The sequence below is a fragment of the Ranitomeya variabilis genome, chromosome 2 (genome assembly GCF_051348905.1).
Source record: "Ranitomeya variabilis isolate aRanVar5 chromosome 2, aRanVar5.hap1, whole genome shotgun sequence".
Taxonomy (NCBI): domain Eukaryota; kingdom Metazoa; phylum Chordata; class Amphibia; order Anura; family Dendrobatidae; genus Ranitomeya; species Ranitomeya variabilis.
In genome coordinates this window covers 689,517,486-689,536,013 of record NC_135233.1, presented here as the reverse complement: position 1 = coordinate 689,536,013, position 18,528 = coordinate 689,517,486, and the positions used below count along the sequence as shown (strand labels likewise).

Genomic DNA, 18,528 nt, shown 5'->3' with positions numbered 1-18,528 from the left:
CACTCATCCTGTCACGTGCTCCCATCCTGTACCCCAATCCTGTCATGTGGTGGTCCCATCCTGTACCCCAATCCTGTCATGTGGTGCTCCCATACTCCACCCCCATCCTGTCATGTGCTGCTACCATCATGCGCCCTCATCCTGTCATGTGCTACTCTCTTCCTGAGCCCTCATCCTGTCATGTGCTCCCATCCTGCGCCCCCATGCTGTTATGTGGTGCTCCCATCCTGCACCCCCATGCTGTCATGTGGTGCTCCCATCCTGCGCCCTCATCTTGTCATGTAGTGCTTGCATCCTGCACCCACATGCTGTCATGTGCTGCTCCCATCCTGCGCCACAGTTCTGTAATGTGCTGCTCCCATCCTGCACCACCATTCTGTAATTGGCTGCTCCCATCCATATGCCCCATACGCTGCTCCATAAAGGTTGATTTCCCCCAAAAGATGCTCCATAGTATATGCTTCATATGCTGCTCCATTATGGTTGATGGCCCCTATAAGATGCTCCATAGTATATGCCTCATATGCTGCTCCAATATGGTTGATGGCCCCCATAAGATGCTCCATAGTATATGCCCTGTATGCTGATCGATAAAGGTTGAAGGCCCCCATAAAATGCTCCATAGGATTATATGCCCTGTATGCTGATCCATAAAGGTTGAAGGCCCCCATAAGATGCTCCATAGTATTATATGCCCTGTATGCTGATGCATTAAAAAAAATAAAAAAATAACATCCTCACCTATCGTCGCTGGGCGCCGAGTGCTGGGGGCCTGAGCAGGCGGGGACACCGCCGCGCTGTGGGGGTCAGGTGCCGGAGTCGCCACTAGCTCAGGCCCCCGACACTTGCTCTAGTCACCTGGCCCTGATACACTGCTGCGTGCCGCTCCGTCTTCCGGGTCCTCTGGCTGTGACTGTTCAGTCAGAGGGCAGCGCGCATTAAGAGCGTCATAGCGCCCTCTGAACTGAACGTCACAAGCAGAGGATGTGGAGGACGGAGCAGCGCGCATCACTGGAATGGGACAGGTGAATATAGCATACTCACCCTCCTGGCTCGTCCCTGCTTCTCCGTTGGAGATCGCAGTGTGTGCGTTCAGTGCTTACGCATACCGCGATCTCCTGGGCTGCGTCACTCTGTGGGGTCCAGACTGCGCCGGCGCTTGCGCAGTCTATAAAGGCTTCGGACAGAGTGACGCTCCCAGGGTTATATTATAGAGAATAGATAGATAGATAGATAGATAGATAGATAGATAGATAGATAGATAGATAGATAGATAGATAGATACATACATATACACACACATAGCAGAACTTGTAGTGCGATAATACAGAATGGACCATCTGGGAAGATGCAGAACTCGGATATAGTTTATCTTCCACTGTTATGTTTTACAAAGAGAGTAGTTTGCAGTTTTCTTCAGTTTGCTTTACAGAACCTCCCGAGGATCTGCACTCAGGGAATGTTTCCATTTCTACAAAACATTTTCATCTGCTGAGCAAACAGTCACAGTTCGTATCACATGCGACTGAGAAAACAGAAATTAAACGTTGTGTTCACAACACAGGAATACAATATGCAACATTGTTCTGGTTTTCTGACCAAATAAAAAAAAAAAAGCAGAATATAAAAGAACTGATATACCATAGCGCAGATGATGCTAAACTAAACATCTCTTCATTTCTCCACCTCAACTGATATGAATACAACACTGATATTTACAATTACGTTCTATTTTTTTTTTTTTTTTTTTTTTTTTATTTTGTCCTCAAATCCCTAAAGGTCCTTGAAGCAATAAGAGTTATATCTGATGTTTCTATGATGGAGATAGAAAAATATTTAGAATTGAGAGTCCTCAGTGGTTGATACCTTTTAATGGCTAACTGAAAAGATGGTAACAAATTGCAAGCTTTCGGGGCTACTCAGGTCTCTTCAGGAGATATGGAACGCCCGCCAGGGCCGTGGGGTACTCGGTACCGGGTCTGGTACTTAAAAGGACGTGTCACGGGGTGGCGACCCAGTCCGTGGCCCTGGGCGCCCATGTTAGAGGGATAGTCTTTAAAGGGATTTGTAAAATAATAAATGCCCATGACACCACCTGTGGTATTCGGTCAGAGGTGACCAACGCTGCTTAAAGGGGTCCTCTCGGGTGATGTTATGGCAGCCAGATGGTATAACTTCCCACAGGTGAAGTAGGTCCACAGGGCTCCCAGTGAATAGATGGAAGATGGTGAGTGGTGCAATAAAGAAAGGAGGACACAGGTTTGCAGTCTCTTTACCTGGTTTACTGATGGTAGCAGGCAGCCACTGTCCAGGGCACCAAATCACAGGTACAGGCAGGGTCCGGCCGGCTTGGAAGCGAGTTCAGAGTTCAGTTTTACCAGGTCGAGTTAAAAGCCTTCCTTCTAGTGCTGTGTTATTGTAGTCCCTTACTGCCTATGGCTTCTTAGCAAGGTCCTCTCAGTTATCTCTGTCCTTTAGTGAAGTGCGACACAAACTCGTATGACAGGTGACTCGAGCCTTTTTACAGGGTCTCTATCATGACCCGGGCTCTATGTGTCACTGTGTCTCCTGGGTGTTAAGGTGGACAAGTTACATGTAGTCTAGCTGTCCTACCGGTTTCTGCTGTGCCTCCTAGACTATGACACAACCTCGGTTTTCCGGTTACCGGTATCTGGGCTCTGTGAGGGAGGTAGCCCAGTCGGAGCTATTCTCCCAAGTTGTCACTCTCCTGTGCTTCGCTCTCCGGCACGTTAGCTAAAGGCTGTTCTTCCTTCTTTATTTCATATCTAGGAGCAGCAGAACTTTCGGCAGTACAGCCCCTCACTCGTCCTTCTGCCTCAGACTGCTCCAGTCTGCTGTCTGGCACCAACTGACACACTCTTCCTAACTGTCTAGCAACTGCCCAGCAACTAACTCCTCCTCCCGACCAAAGAGAGAGCAGCTCCCCTGAAGTCGGGGGTAGAGCTCCCCCTTCTGGCCTGAAGTCCGAATGGTGTTGTATGTGCCAATTACCAGTTAAGAGGAATCCTCCATCGCTTCCAAGCGTGACATCACTCTCCCCGTGAGGAAAGCAATGCCACTGTGACAACCAGGACCCTGGGGTGTCACACTTATACAGATTTCATATTGAATTTTGTTTCCCGATGTACAGATAGGATTCAGCCATAAATATATCCATACAGTAGAATAATGGTTTATTTCTCCCCAGTCGTACATGGGGGCTGTTGAGGTTTACAACCCATGCCTCTTTTGTCACAAAATACGATTTTCAGTTTTTTCATGGTATCTTGGTAGTAAAAAATAAGAAAATCAGTGTACCTTATCTCCTTGCCTCTACACCACTACCCTTGTATCTTCTATATCATTATGACTGCAAAGCTGAGCAATTGGCTGCAGCGGTCATGAGCTGTAGTTGTGATGTTACTGTTGCTATGCCAAAAAAGATTGGGGACAGCAGCGGAGAAGCAAGCTGGAGGGGCATGGAATAAGTATTGGCAATTTTCTTATTTTATTGCAAAAGCATTCTGTGTGTAAAAGTAATGTACTAAAGAAGAAAAAAAAAGAAAGCAGTGTCTATAATGGTAGGGTTTGGGTAAACTGAAAAATGACTCGCACACACGAGCGTATAACAAAGCCGAGTGCTATCTGATGTTTTATGGGATCACACTCGGCCCAGTGTTATACTATGGGGCAGCTCAGATCTACGATTATTTTATCATGTTGATTCGGCATGAGAAAACTATCACAGCACCTATACAAGTGTATGGGTGTATTTAACACAAATGTCCAGAACGCATCAATGGAAAGGACAAAAATCTCATGAGCTACATAGGACAGAAATAAGGGGTTCTCAACCACCACAGTATAATCCTTAAAATGTCTCTATATTGGAAAACATTAAAGCTTCAAATAACAATAAAACACAAAAGGCTGCCGAGCACAGATGCAGGGACAGGCACTCATCAGATAAAGTGCACAATACTGGATAGCCTCTATATATACGCTAAGAGGCCTGAATTTAAATTTGGCGGTGGTGTAAATCCACTAACTGCTCAAATGTAAGTGGCCAGTGTGTGGGTAAGAGTACTTCAAAAGGTATATAACTATTGAAGTTGTCCATGCTAATCCACGTGGAGCATGGGTGCAGAGAGAATCACTCACTATAGTCATATCATTGCACCTTTCTCCTATTACTTAGAGTAGGTCTGCATCGAAGGCCAGTCTAAATAATGAGCAGTGAGTACATTACTTTAAAGCCATACACATATCGCTAAGATGCAGGGGAAGTACTTACAGAGGTAAAGAAAGCAGTGTGGATGATCCCCGCCACCCCAACGCAGGTCTCCTGAATAAGTCTGAACAAAACGTGTGTTGGGGTGTTGTTGTGGTTGAGAACCCCTTATTTCTGTCAAGCCTAAGGGTGTGTATGAAACATCGGACTGCACTCAGATGATGCCATCCGAGTGCAGATTACTGCACACACTGGCAATGGAGGAGATGGAGAAATTACTTTCTCCATCTCCTCTGCACCTGTGCTGCAATTCTCATGCAATGGAATCGAAGGACGGTGCACTGACATTCGGATCACTCTGACAGCATTTGAGCGGAGTGTCATTTGCATAATCGCCTCGATCGCATGTACGAGACAACATATGATCGCATGACACCGGTCAGACGGTGAGAGTAAACAGAACTCACCTTGGAAAGATGAGCAGACCTCACCCTTCCTTGTATTGGTTATGGATGCATGGATGGCAAACTTCAGTAAATATATTAGAGCAGGGATGGGCAATTAATTTTCCAGAGGGGCCACATGAGAGACCGTGACTGTTGTGCAGGGCGGAACCAATAGACTGAAATTAATTCTACTCAATATTAATACCATTATAATTATTATATTGCTAATTATATTATCCCCTTAATGACCAGAGGTATTTTTGGTTTTGCATTTTCATTTTTTGCTCCCCTCCTTCCCAGAGCCATAACTTTTTTATTTTTTGGTCAAAATGGCCATGTGAAGGATTGTTTTTTGCGGGTTGAGTTGTACTTTTGAACGACATCCTTATTTTACCATGTTGCATACTAGAAAACAGGAAAAGAATTCCAAATGCGGTGAAATTGCTAACAAAAATGCAATCACAGTTGTTTTTTGATTGGCTTTTTTATTAGGTTCATCAAATGCTAAAACTGACCTGCCATTATGATTCTCCAGCTGACGTTTTTAATGATACCATTCTGGTGCAGATACAATCTTTTGATCGACAGTTATTACATTTTAATGCAATGTTGAGGTGATCAAAAAAATGTAATTCTGGCGTTTTGACTTTTTCTCGCTACGCCGTTTAGCGATCAGGTTAATCCTCTTTTTTATTGATAGATCAAGAGATTCTGAAAGCAGTGATATCAAGTGTGTATATTTTCTTTTTTTTTTTTTTTTTTTTAATAATTTTATTTAGAATGGAGTGATTTGAACTTTTATATTTTTAAAAACATTTTTTTTTTTTTTTTTAAACTTTTGGCATGCTTCAATAGAAGCTGCCATAACCCGATCTCCTCAGCTACATATAGGCGATGATCAGATCGCCTATATGCAGCCAAATCACTCATTTGCTATGAGCGCCACTCACAGCAAGCCGGCAGTGACAACCATGGAGGTCTCCAGGAGACCTCTGGTTGTCATGCCAACCCACCGGTGACCCACGAACACGTGACGGGGGTCACCGATGGGTGGATTTCCGGCGCGATTGCAGAAGCGCTTGTTAAATGCCGCTGTCAGAGTTTGACAGTGGCATTTTTAACGGGTTAATTGCAGTGAGTGGATCGCGATTCCACTCGAGGCTATTGCGGGCACATGTCAGCTGTTCAAAGCAGCTGACATGTCCCGGGAAAGATGTGGGCTCACCGACAAAGCCCACATCAAAGGGAGGGTGTCTGACGTGGGCGTACTATTATGCCCAACGTCGGAAAGGGGTTAATATTAATTGTATCACTTAATATTGAGCCGAATTAAATATGCTGACATCCCCCTATATAATGTTTAAACCGGATTGCAGTTGCCTCTGTATATCGTTTGACCCATCCCAGAGCCCTTTATCCCTTTATATACTGTAAGAGCCCCCACACAGCCTCCCTACATACAGTATAAGCCCTACACTGCCTCCCTATATACAGTATGAGCCCCGCAGTCTCCCCCATATGCAGCACGAGCCCCCACAGCCTCCTCATATACTGCATGAGCCCCACACAGCCTCCCTATATGCAACATGAGCCTCACTCAACCTCCCTGTATACAGTATGAGCCCCACACAACCTCCCCATATACTGAATGAGGCCCCACACAGCCTCCCCCATATGCAGCATGAGCCCACACAGCCTCCCCATATACTGCATGAAGTCCCCATAGCTTCCCTATGTGCAGCACGACACCGCCATAGCCTCGCCATGTGCAGCACAATGTACCCATAGCCTCCCCATGTGCAGCACGACACTCCATAGCTTCCCCATGTGCAGCACGAAACCCCCATAGCCTCCCAATGTGCAGCATGACACCCCATAGCTTCCCCATGTGCAGCTCGAAACCCCATAGCCTCCCCATGTGCAGCATGACACCCCCCCATAGCCTCCCCATGTGCACCCAAACATCCAATACACATGAAAAAAAACAAGAAAAAAAAAAGACATACTTGCATACAACATACTCACCTTGGTTCCGTTCCACGGCGCTCTGCTTCTGGTTCCTGTCTCCAGATGCACTGCAGTACACATCTGACGTGATGAAAATACATCAACGCGGCAGCTGTTCCACATGCTAATTGGTGGAGGAAGTGACCAGAGGCCCCTCCTCCACCAAGGAAGTCAGCGCAGATGGAGACAGCGAGTGGGCAGTAACTGTGTGGCCCATGGAAATCCATTTTCAGGCTCCTTAACGGTTCACGGGCAGGACTGAGACAGCCAGAGGGCCAAATGTTGCCTGCGGGCCGTACTTTGCCCAAATCTGTATTAGAATGTAGAGGGGGGGGGGAAGAAAAAAAAAAAAAAAAGAATAGTACTGTAGATGCAATATCACTTTGGAGCTATGGATGTCTACAAACATGTGCTTTCATCTGTAACTACTCTTACGAAGGCCCCTGTTCTAAAATGCCTTAAAATGACCATGAAAGCTGATACACGATGCAAGGATAGTATGTGTCAGGCACTGGCTGTATGATCTCAGCTATGTACGTTTACTCTGAAACGCTGCCATGTTTTAAGGAAAACATACTTTAAGAGTTGCCTGCTCCTGCTGCACTGGATTAATAGGTCTCTCCCTGTACACACACACAGGCAAATCCCTGTCAATCCCGGGCAGCAGGCATCTTTTAAAGTATACGCATCAGCTCTCCGATTCACTTAATAAAGTGACCATAGATCTATCTAAAAGCAACCATCATTTCCAGCTGCATCTGTTTCTTTCTGGTTTTCATCTATACTCCACTGCATGAACAGAAAAACACTGAATAACTCATTTAAAAATGGTAAATAGTAGGTGGTAAAGAGCGGTTGGTGGATGATCCTAATTTGGTGCCCAAAGCTTTACAGCAGATCTTTCAGTCAGAGTGGAGTGTTGCTGCAAAGCTGAGGACTTGTTGCAACAGAGAAAAACGCAGCAAAATGTAGCGACTTTTTATAAAGAACTTTGATGTAGCAATATATCCACAAAAACATAATTAGTACTGACAGATGTGTGAAATAAAATTCTAATCATTACACCCCCGCACATATTGGACCACAGTTGTAGCAAACAGACAACGTTGACAATCTATTGTTCGGTTCTGTTGATGGCAAACAATCGAGTTTTGGATGACGAAAGGTCGCATTTGTCCAAAAGATCAATTGGGCATTTATTGGCCGACTTTTGTTCATGGCATAAAGGTGTAGGTTTTGAGAATTCGGAAACTGAACAACCTATTATTTTTGAACTGCCATTGGGTGCATCACATTAAGATCATCATTTTCTTTCGCTATACATCAGAAATGTATGGCTGCATCTTAAAGATATTTGTGCAATAATCGGACATGTGTATGGCGCGGTCATGTACACAAAGTTTATTCATCGTTCCATCATTAGGGGGGACTTTAATGTTGGGTACGTCAGGTTTTTAAAAGTAGCTCCCTGATGCATGGATTTTTCTTTTTCTTAACTGGATCCTGGTTTCCTATAATTCTGAGAACAATTCCTATCTTCCCATTGCTGGTGTACTGTTGTAGATGTGACCCATAAAACCATGTCAATCATTTTTAATCGGGAGTCAGAAGTATAGGGACACAAAAGCAATCCATCACATACCATCAGATTTTTCATGTAGCACTTCACTTGCTCCTTGGCTGCTGTCTGCAGATTGAAATCCATTCAAGTCTTCAGCCTAAAATGCACATAGATGGAAAAAGAACTACTTTTTATTTTCAGCAACATCCATCATAGATTATATATAATCATATATTATGTATGCATTACAATATTGGACAGTGTGGGAATACTCAGGGTTGAAGCTTATGACTTTTCCTAAATAAAATTTTGTTTCCCAAACTCATTACCATGCAAAGTGGGAACAAGTCCTAAAAAGACAAACATTGCAAATAGTGTTGTGAGACATTACTGCGCCGTAGAAGTCCATACCATGACAAGTGTGTGACATTTAGAAATTAAAAAGTAATTGAAATCGAAGAATTTGCATTAAACTTGCAGCTTCAGTTATGTAACACTTTTGCACCCCAAGTAATGTTTTGCTTTGTAGGCCTTCTCTAATGTTAACCTGGTATGCCAAAAATTGTACCATTTCCCTTTAACCCCTTCCAGCAACCGTACAGTATGTCCAGATTGTAGGCGATTTCCCACAATCAGATGTATAATTAAGGCTGATTGATGGTACAAAAACAGGAATTGTGCCCGTGCCATCCGCAGCAGGAGCCGCATATATGCACAGCTAGCTGAGCCACTGCTGTGCTTTGTTGGGGGTTGAGCCTGGGTCCGATCTCAGAAATGTAACCCCATAGATGCTGCTGTGAGACGTGACAGCAGGAAATGAGTTTTTTGATAAAGGGAAATGGCTCCTTTTGTCAGTCCATCGGCACCCCTGGCATAATGGTCGTTGGGGTGCTGAAGGTTGCTGTGCCAACAATTAGGCCTAACAATGATCTCCACGTATGCCATAAACTTTAGCCTATCCCGATCCTGCAGCAGGCAGAGCCCAATATGCTGCCAGTCACATGTAGGTTGTACAGTGTACTATCAATGCAATCAAAGGATTGGGTATTTAAGTTTTATTGTGGGGTCAGCAAGATTTTTATATATATATATATATATATATATATATATATATATATATATATATATATATATATATATATATATATATATATATATATATATATATATATATATATATCTGCATTTAAAATATTCCGTACTATAAAACCTTGTTATTTATTGAGAACTGTGAAACTCTTTAAAAAAAATGAATATCTGTGTCAAAAATCTTGTTATTGCCTTACAAAATATGAAATATAATCTTTTCAAAAAAATCATTTATATCCTAACATGGATAAAACTATAGCTTCTAACGTAAGCCCTTACACAGCAATGTATTCAGAAAAATGAAAAAGTTATGGCTGTGACAAATATGACAACCAAAACAACAAAAAAGATTTTTAAACACAAAAAAAGATTTTCTTGTGCAAAAGCAGTAAAAAGAAGAATACTGTATATAAATTGGGTATCACAGTAATTGTATCAACGCACAGAATAAAAATTAACATGCGAGTTATACTGCACGGTGAACTCCACAATAGTCATCAATATGATATCAGTGATGGTCAGACACCCATCACCTCCACCAATACGCTGAAAACTGTTCGCTCAGCGGCCGGAACTAAGTGATGTATGTGGTTAAACAACGCAGAACTATACATTGCTTAGTGGCCACTGCTGAGTACTACTGTTCATCTCATATTCAAGCTTAGATCCAGCGTCACTGGAGGAGTGATTTCAGCTGATCGGTGGAGGTCTGATGCCGGACACCCCCACCAATCTCCTGTTGGTGAGGCCTGGAAAGCTCCCTTAACAAAGCAACATTACACCATTTCAATGATACCATCCTTCACCTTTATACCATAATAAAAGGATATTTACTGGCAAACATTGCTTAAAGCACTCTATTGCTGGGAATCATTTACAGTTATGGAAAATCAAGCTCGCTCATTTGTACATACTTTGTCCTTTGAGCTTGTTGGTTGCTTGAATACATCCCGGACATCAGGAATCTGATGGTGTTTGTTTTTCATCCTCAAGGTCTGAGTGAAAGTATCGATTCGTTTCTGGACAGCTGCTGACTGAGTCTTTGTTAGAGTAGATAGGAACACCATGCTGTCCTGGGAGTCTGCTGCACTCTCTCCAAATAAATTGGACAATCCGGCTTCTTTGAGCCATTCCTCCTCCAGCTCACCCTCTAGAAATGTCAAAAGCAAAATAATCAATACCTTAAACTAAACAGTATACAAGCTCATTTTGCTTGGCTCAAATGTATCTTACAAATACGAGATCTTCATAAAAGATCCTAAAGAGAGGAAGCAAAGGCATCAGGGCAGTTTACCGAACAACGAGCTTGCTGCCATCTTGTTAACCTCAATAGGTTCTTACCATCAGGCTCTTTAACCACAACACGCTGTTCCTCTTGAGTATTGTCAGAACTCTTTTTAATGTTTTCTAATTCAGTCCAGTATTCATCAAGAGACTGTTCATCTAACGAGTCTTGTGATCCCGAACGGTTAAAAGTCACTTTATCGAGAGCACTGTGCATGTTTCCGTGGTTCATCGTATAATGCCCAGTTTTGCGACTGAAAAACAAGGTTAGCATGTATTTAAATTATTGAAAACCAAACCAGTTTCATACTTTAAGGCCACGTTCACAAGTTGAGTGCTCGATCAATATTTTACCTCAACATTTGTAAGCCAAAACCAGGAGCGGAACAATCAAAGGAAAAGTATAATAGAAACACGTCACCACTTCTGTATTTTTCGCCCACTCCCGATTTAGGCTTACAAATACTGATGTAAAAAACTCAAATACTTAATGTGTGTACATGGTCTAAATGATAACAATAATGCTCAAGATCTTAAATCAGTAGACGGACCCCATAATAAAAGATCAAATGCAATAAAACCCTAATTCTGGTTAGAACCCCATTCCAAGACTAAGTTCAAAGTAGGCATTTTTGCAGCTTTTTTTATGCAAATTTTCGGCTGCGTTTTACACTACCAGCAAAGTCTATGAGATTTCAGAAGTCTCAATCTACACCACTTTTTTTTTGTATCAGGATTTTGTGTTTTGCCTTGTTTTTTGCACAATAGAGCATGTCACTTCTTTCAGCGTTTTTTTCAGTGTTTTTCACCCATTGAAATTAAATAGGTTGTGAAAAAACACACACAAAAAAAAAATAACACACCACAAACGCAGGTATCAAGGTTTTGCCGCATTTTTTGTGCCAAAACCTGATTCTATACAATAGGACTTCTTTTTTCAACACTATACTTTATCAGCATGGACAAGAGACAAATCTAGGATGCCAAAACCGCAGCAAAAACGCAAGAAAAACCTGCTTTTTCCTGCAACTTCATTCCTGCCAAGAGATCAGGTTTTGCTGCAGAAAAAAAAAAAAATCCCAGTATGAAATTACCCTAGACAAGTTCTTGTTGGGCTACCTTGAAAAGGTCACCATGTCCAATGGAGCTCTTCATTTGGGATCACTCGCGCTAGCATGTAAATTAGTCGAATGCAAAGCGAGAGAAATGTCGGATTTCACTCAGACTACACAATGTTTTATGCAATTAGGCCTGTCCCACACGTCCAGATAATTCCGGTACCGGAAAAAATTGGTACCGGAGTTATCCGTGTACGTGTGTCCGTGAGCTCACGTAGGCCATCCGGGTGGCACACGTGCGGCAGCCGTGTGCCGCCTGGGTACCACACGGACCGTGCAGGAGAGACAGCGCTACAGTAAGCGCTGTCCCCCCAGCATGGTGCTGAAGCCGCCATTCATCCGTTCTCTCCAGCGCTCGCTGGGGAGAAGGGATGAAAAATCTTTTTTTTTTGGTTTTTATGTGTTTAAAATAAACTTTAGGGTATCCTCCCCCCTCCCACCCCCTGTGCGCCCAGCCGCCGGCATTAAAATACTCACCCGCCTCCCTCGACGCTTGCTCTCCGCCCCGCAGCTTCTCCTGCACTGAGCGGTCACGTGGTGCCGCCCATTACAGTTGATGAATATGCGGCTCCACCTCCCATAGGGACCTTTTTCTCTCCCGCAATCTTGCCTTCCTTGGCCTCACAGAAACATGGCTAACACCCTCTGACACCGCCTCCCCTGCTGCGTTGTGTTACGGAGGCCTCCACTTCACCCACACTCCTCGACCCGGCAACAAACATGGTGGAGGAGTGGGTCTTCTCCTTTCTCCTAACTGCACCTTTAACCCAATCCCGCCTCTTCCCTCCCTTATCCTCCCCTCTTTTGAAGTCCATTCTGTCCACATCTACTCTCCCTCCAACCTCCAAGTGGCTGTCATATACCGACCTTCAGTGACCCCGGCCACTGCCTTTATTGACCAATTCTCCACCTGGCTTCTTCACTTTCTCTCTGCTGACATTCCCACCATCATCATGGGTGATTTCAACATCCCTATTGATATCCTTCAGTCAACAGCCTCCAAACTTCTGTCCCTTACCTCATCCTTTGGACTTACTCAATGGTCCTCCGCAGCCACCCACACAGACGGGCATACACTAGACCTGGTATTCACCCGTCTCTGCTCTCGATCTAACTTCACCACCTCCCCTCTCCCTCTATCCGACCACCATCTGCTCACCTTCTCATCCTGGTCCTCCTCACCGGTCATCCATGTCAAGCAACATGCGCACCCACGCAGAAACCTTGCACACCTAGACACCCACACACTCTGACTCCATCCTACCACTGGCATCCATATCCTCACTCCATGACACAGACACTGCTTTCTACAATGCCACTCTCGCATCAGCTATTGACATGGTTGCCCCTCTCGTCCATGGCAGAGTGCGACGTATCAATAGACAACCTTGGCACAATAACACCACCAAAAAGCTCCGGCAAGTGTCCAGGGTTGCGGAGCGGCGTTGGAAGAAAACGCACTCGCAACATGACTTCACTGTATTCAAACAAGCAAAGCTCATTTTTAAATCTGCACTCACCTCTGCTAAACAGGCCTACTTCACAACCCTCGTATCTTCCCTATCCTACAACCCCAAACAGTTATTCAAAACCTTTAACTCCCTCCTCCGCCCCCCACTGCCCCCTCCAACCTCCCTCATCTCTGCTGAGGACTTTGCCACACACTTTAAAAATAAGATGGACCAGACAAGCCAAGTCTTTATTGTTCAACCACCACAACCCCTTTGTATACCAGACCAATGCCCAAACCCCATAACCTCCCTATCCAACATCACTGAAGGGGGGCTTAATTGTCTCCTCTCCAAATCACACCTCACCACCTGTGCGCTCGACCCCATCCCATCCCACCTCCTCCCCAACCTCACCACCACACTTATCCCATCCCTATCCCACCTCTTCAACCTATCACTAACTTCTGGCACCTTCCCCTCTGCGTTCAAACATGCCACAATCACGCCCATCCTTAAAAAGCCAACCCTCGATCCAACTGCTATGTCCAGCTATTGTCCAATATCGCTGCTCCCATTCGCTTCCAAACTCCTGGAGCAGCACGTCCATGCTGAACTCTCCTCCCACTTCTCATCTAACTTTTTGTTCGACAATCTACAATCTGGTTTCCGCCCCCATCACTCAACTGAGACTGCCCTGACCAAAATCACTAACGACCTACTTACCGCCAAAGCTACTGGACAATACTCTGTACTCATCCTTCTAGACCTGTCCTCTGCTTTTGACACAGTTGACCACTGCCTCCTACTACAGATCCTCTCCTCCTTTGGCATCAAAGACCTCGCCCTATCCTGGATCGCCTCGTACCATTCCAACCGCACATTCAGCGTCTCCCACTCCCACACTACCTCCTCATCCCACCCTCTCTCTGTTGGAGTCCCCCAAGGCTCTGTTCTAGGACCCATACTCTTCTCAATCTATACACTTGGCTTGGGACAACTCAAAGTCCCATGGATTCCAGTACCACCTCTATGCTGATGACACTCAAATCTACTTCTCTGGCCCAGACGTCACCGCGCTGCTGTCCAGAATCCCAGAGTGCCTATCAGCCATATCCTCCTTCTTCTCCTCTCGCTTCCTCAAACTCAATGTGGACAAATCTGAACTCATCATCTTTCCTCCATCCAACAAATCTTCCTTACCTGACCTATCGTAATCAACGACATCATGCTTTCCCCCGTACCCGAAGTCCGCTGCCTCAGAGTAACCTTCGACTCTGCCCTGTCCTTCAAACCGCACATCCAAGCTCTTTCCACCTCCTGTCACCTCCAGCTCAAAAATATCTCCAGAATCCGTCCTTTCCTCAACCTACTAAAATGCTTGTGCATGCCCTCATCATCTCCCGCCTTGACTACTGCAAAATCCTTTTCTGTGGCCTCCCTGCTAACACCCTTGCACCTCTCCAGTCCATCCTTAACTCTGCTGCCCGACTAATCCATCTCTCTCCTCGCTACTCCTCCGCTTCCCCCCTCTGCAAATCTCTTCACTGGCTCCCATTCCCTCAGCGTATCCAGTTCAAATTACTAATACTGACCTACAAAGCCATCCATAACCTGTCTCCTCCATATATCTCTGAACTAATCTCCCGACATCTTCCCTCACATAATCTCCGGTCCTCCCAAGACCTCCTTCTCTCCTCCACACTTATTCGCTCCTCATCCAATCGCCTCCAAGACTTCTCCCGAATATCCCCCATCCCCTGGAACTCTCTGCCCCAACAAGTCCGACTATCAACCACAGTCGGATCCTTCAGACGGAACCTGAAAACTCATAACTTCAGGAAAGCCTACAGCCTGCACTGACCTCGCTGCCTCCTCATCACTACCAAAGCTACCGCCTCACCAACACCGGAGCTCCCGCAACCCCCAACCTACTGTCTCCTTCCCCATAATCCTGTAGAATGTAAGCCCGCAAGGGCAGGGTCCTCGCCCCTCTGTATCAGTCTGTCATTGTTAGTCTGTCTACTGTAAGTGATATCTGTAATCTGTATGTAACCCCTTCTCATGTACAGCACCATGGAATCAATGGTGCTATATAAATTAATAATGATGATAATAATTACAGTGTTGGCGCTTAAGAGACGTTCTCTACATGCATTACCAAATGTGTTTATTTTTCTGTTTTGTTTTTTTTTAACGAGGCAAAAGGAGGGGCTATCTGAACAGTTGTGCTTTACTTTTTTCATATTTTTCAAACCTTTTTAATTTTTATTGTATTTAATAGTCGCCATAGGGGAATTGAAGCTACTATCGTCTGATGCACTGCTATGTAAAGAGAAAGTAATGATCTATAAATGCCAGCAAAACACTCTTTTGAAGGAGGATTGTAATAACTTGCATAGGCTCTTAAACAGACCCCTGCATGTCATGGTAACCCATCGTCACCCCGCAATCACGTCACGGGTGTGCCAAAGGGCATGTGGTATGACGCCCCCCAGTGCGTGTTGAATACTGTTGATAGTCAGATTTAATAGGTTAGAGGTTGCAGGCACAGCTCCGCTCCATCTGTGGCTATTAGAGCCACATGGTGGCTGATTAAATCAGCAGTCATGTGCTGAGAAAGATGCGGGCTTGGTGGATGAGCAAAGTCAGGGAGCCGGTATTTCACATAAATGGGTTAAAGTTCATTCTTTCCCCGGTAGCCGTGCTTTCATTACAGCGGCCGTACAGCTTTGGAAAGCCATTAACCTGTAAATTAACTCTATATCTGCAGTTTAAAGGGAACCTGTCACCCCCCCCAGGCGTTTGAAACTAAAAGAGCCACCTTGTGCAGCAGTAATGCTGCATTCTGACAAGGTGGCTCTTTTAGTTCTGGTTGCTGTAACTGCCGAAATAATCAGTTTTGTAATTTGTCCTAAATACCTTTTCTTCAGTCAAGGAGGCAGGACTTTCCCCCCCTGCTGCAGACGCCACACTGCCGTCACTCAAATCTTCTTGGCGCCGGGCACCGCCTCCTCACCGCTGTTTTGAAATGAGCCGGTGCCTGCGCTCTTTTCTCCTGCTTTGGGCAGGTGCAGTGAGCGCTGCCCGTCCTCTGTGCTCATATGCAGTATAGCTGACTGCGCCTGTGCGGCCGCCCTGCCTGTGAATCCCAGCCCCGCAGTGTCTTCGGATTTATTCACATTGCGGGGCTGGGATTCACAGGCAGGGCGGCTGCACAGGCGCAGTCAGCTAGACTGCATATGAGGACAGACGGGCAGCGCTCACTGCGCCTTCCCAAGGCAGGAGAAAAGAGCGCAGGCGCCGGCTCATTTCAAAACAGCGGTTAGGAGGCGGCGCCTGGCGCCAAGAAGATTTGAGTGACGGCTGTGTGGCGTCTGCAGCAGGGGGGGGAAAGACCTACCTCCAGGACTGAAGAAAAGGCATTTAGGACAAATTACAAAATGGATTATTTCGGCAGTTACAGCACCCAGAACTAAAAGAGCCACCTTGTCAGAATGCAGCATTACTGCTGCACAAGGTGCCTCTTTTAGTTTCAAACACCTGGGGGGGGGGGGGGGTTGACAGGTTCCCTTTAATAGCATTTGGGGACATGAGCTGATCTCTTTAATATTGTTTACGCTAGTGAAAAAAAAAATGTTTACTACAACTTTTTATCATTTGCACTTCCATGTTCTATTATCGGTTTTATTTAAGATTAGAGTCGCTATTTATCACGAGAAAAAGATCAACAGTATAAACACTCAACTGATTAAACATTGCAAGTTAATGTATGTAGCAAAAGTTTACAATCTACTTGAAATTGTGCATCTGATAAAGGACTCAGACATGGTACAAATGGGAACTAGATAAAACCACCACGTGCAATTCTCCAGTACATAACCAAATACTGAACAGTAGGCAACGTAAATCACAAAATGAGAAACTGAATTATCTCAAATCAGATGACAGTTAGGGGGTTCTGTCAAGGAAGAGAATCATAAAAATCTTTTAACCCGTTTCATCAAGACTGACTTTCTGCACTCCATCTTGATCAAGAATATACTGAAGTAAGATGAGCCAAATTCATTTAGTGGACCATGTGCCTGTCATGAATTTGGTGAATCTTTCAGCTATTGTTAACTAGCTTGAGAATTGTACCTAAAGTCATTGACTGAATTACATTCCTGTCATAATATACGCAACTGTTGTGGTGTAAATTTTGATGAATTTGTGGGCTGCATGGAGTCACCCTCCCACTAAACGTCTTCTGCTTTTCAAAAAGTTGGTTGGAGCAGACGTAAAGACGACAAGTTGCAAAATATTTGTACAGAGGTAAATTGATAAAATAATTTTCCACATTTCATACAGTTTCGCACCAGTATTCTGCTGAAAACGGTTCATGAATTGGGAGGGAGGCTTTTGGATTTGGGAGCACAGAATTTGCTGAATTTCTTTTGGCAGGTGAGGAGCCATTTCGCTTTCCCAGAGCCTTTGCACTACCACTAACGTGGAAGCCCCCTATATTTACGTTAACAGATAACAGATCCGTGTGGGGACTTGCTTTTTTGTGGATTGAGTTGAAGCTTTTATTAGGAACATTTTACATAACTTTTGGGATCACATTCATCTGGTGCTCTACGCTGACCACTCACTACATAGTTTACATCTAAATCTCCGAGTGGCATGATTCAGATGAAACCCCCAATGGATCCATTCACTATAATGAGGCAGCAGAGTTACTGTGGACTCCATATAGTTTCTCTTTAGTGTTGTCCTTTTCAGAAGGGCACAAAACTGTGGTTGATGTCAATTTTATGTACATCTAAAAAGATGAACATCGCTAGATCACTGGCCAGTTGGTGTCCACAGTGACTCCTTCAGCCTCATTCAGTCGTGGGTTCCATCTGATTCACGTATTTCAGATATTTACATGGAAACTCTGGTGTAAGTGCTGGATAAATGTGAGCCGAGCCTTACTGCAATGTTTGGGAGACAGAATAAACAAAATCAACAGCATGTGAAGAATTGGTTTTATTTATATGTTATGCCATACCCTCTGCACTACAAGTGATTAATTGACTTTATTCTTCGGGCTGGTGCGATTACAACAATACCAGATATACATCAGGTTTTTTGTTTTCTGTTTGGCTGCTGTTACACACAGACATTTTTCTATTCCAATTTTTGGGAGGCAGAATGCACAAAAAACAGCAATTCGGGAATATCTATAAATCTCCAAAAATAATATAAGCAATGGAGAATATCCTCGTAAAGCAAATAGATGAAGCTGCGACCCAAGGAGAAGTCATTATTATGGGGGACTTTAACTACCCTGAAATAGATTGGGGAACAGAAACCTGCA

General features: G+C 44.5%; 1 protein-coding gene across 2 annotated transcripts in view; it reads right to left on the bottom strand.

Moving 5' to 3' along the window:
* ARHGAP18 (Rho GTPase activating protein 18) overlaps positions 1–18,528 on the bottom strand; it is a 245,685-nt gene that overhangs the window by 56,058 nt on the left and 171,099 nt on the right. For both annotated transcript variants that reach the window (XM_077289384.1, XM_077289383.1), the window contains exons 2-4: positions 10,676–10,872; positions 10,249–10,484; positions 8,327–8,402 (exon numbers count right to left, since the gene is read on the bottom strand). In XM_077289384.1, the coding sequence (XP_077145499.1) occupies positions 8,327–8,402; positions 10,249–10,484; positions 10,676–10,872 (509 nt within the window). The remainder of the gene's footprint in view (positions 1–8,326; positions 8,403–10,248; positions 10,485–10,675; positions 10,873–18,528) is intronic.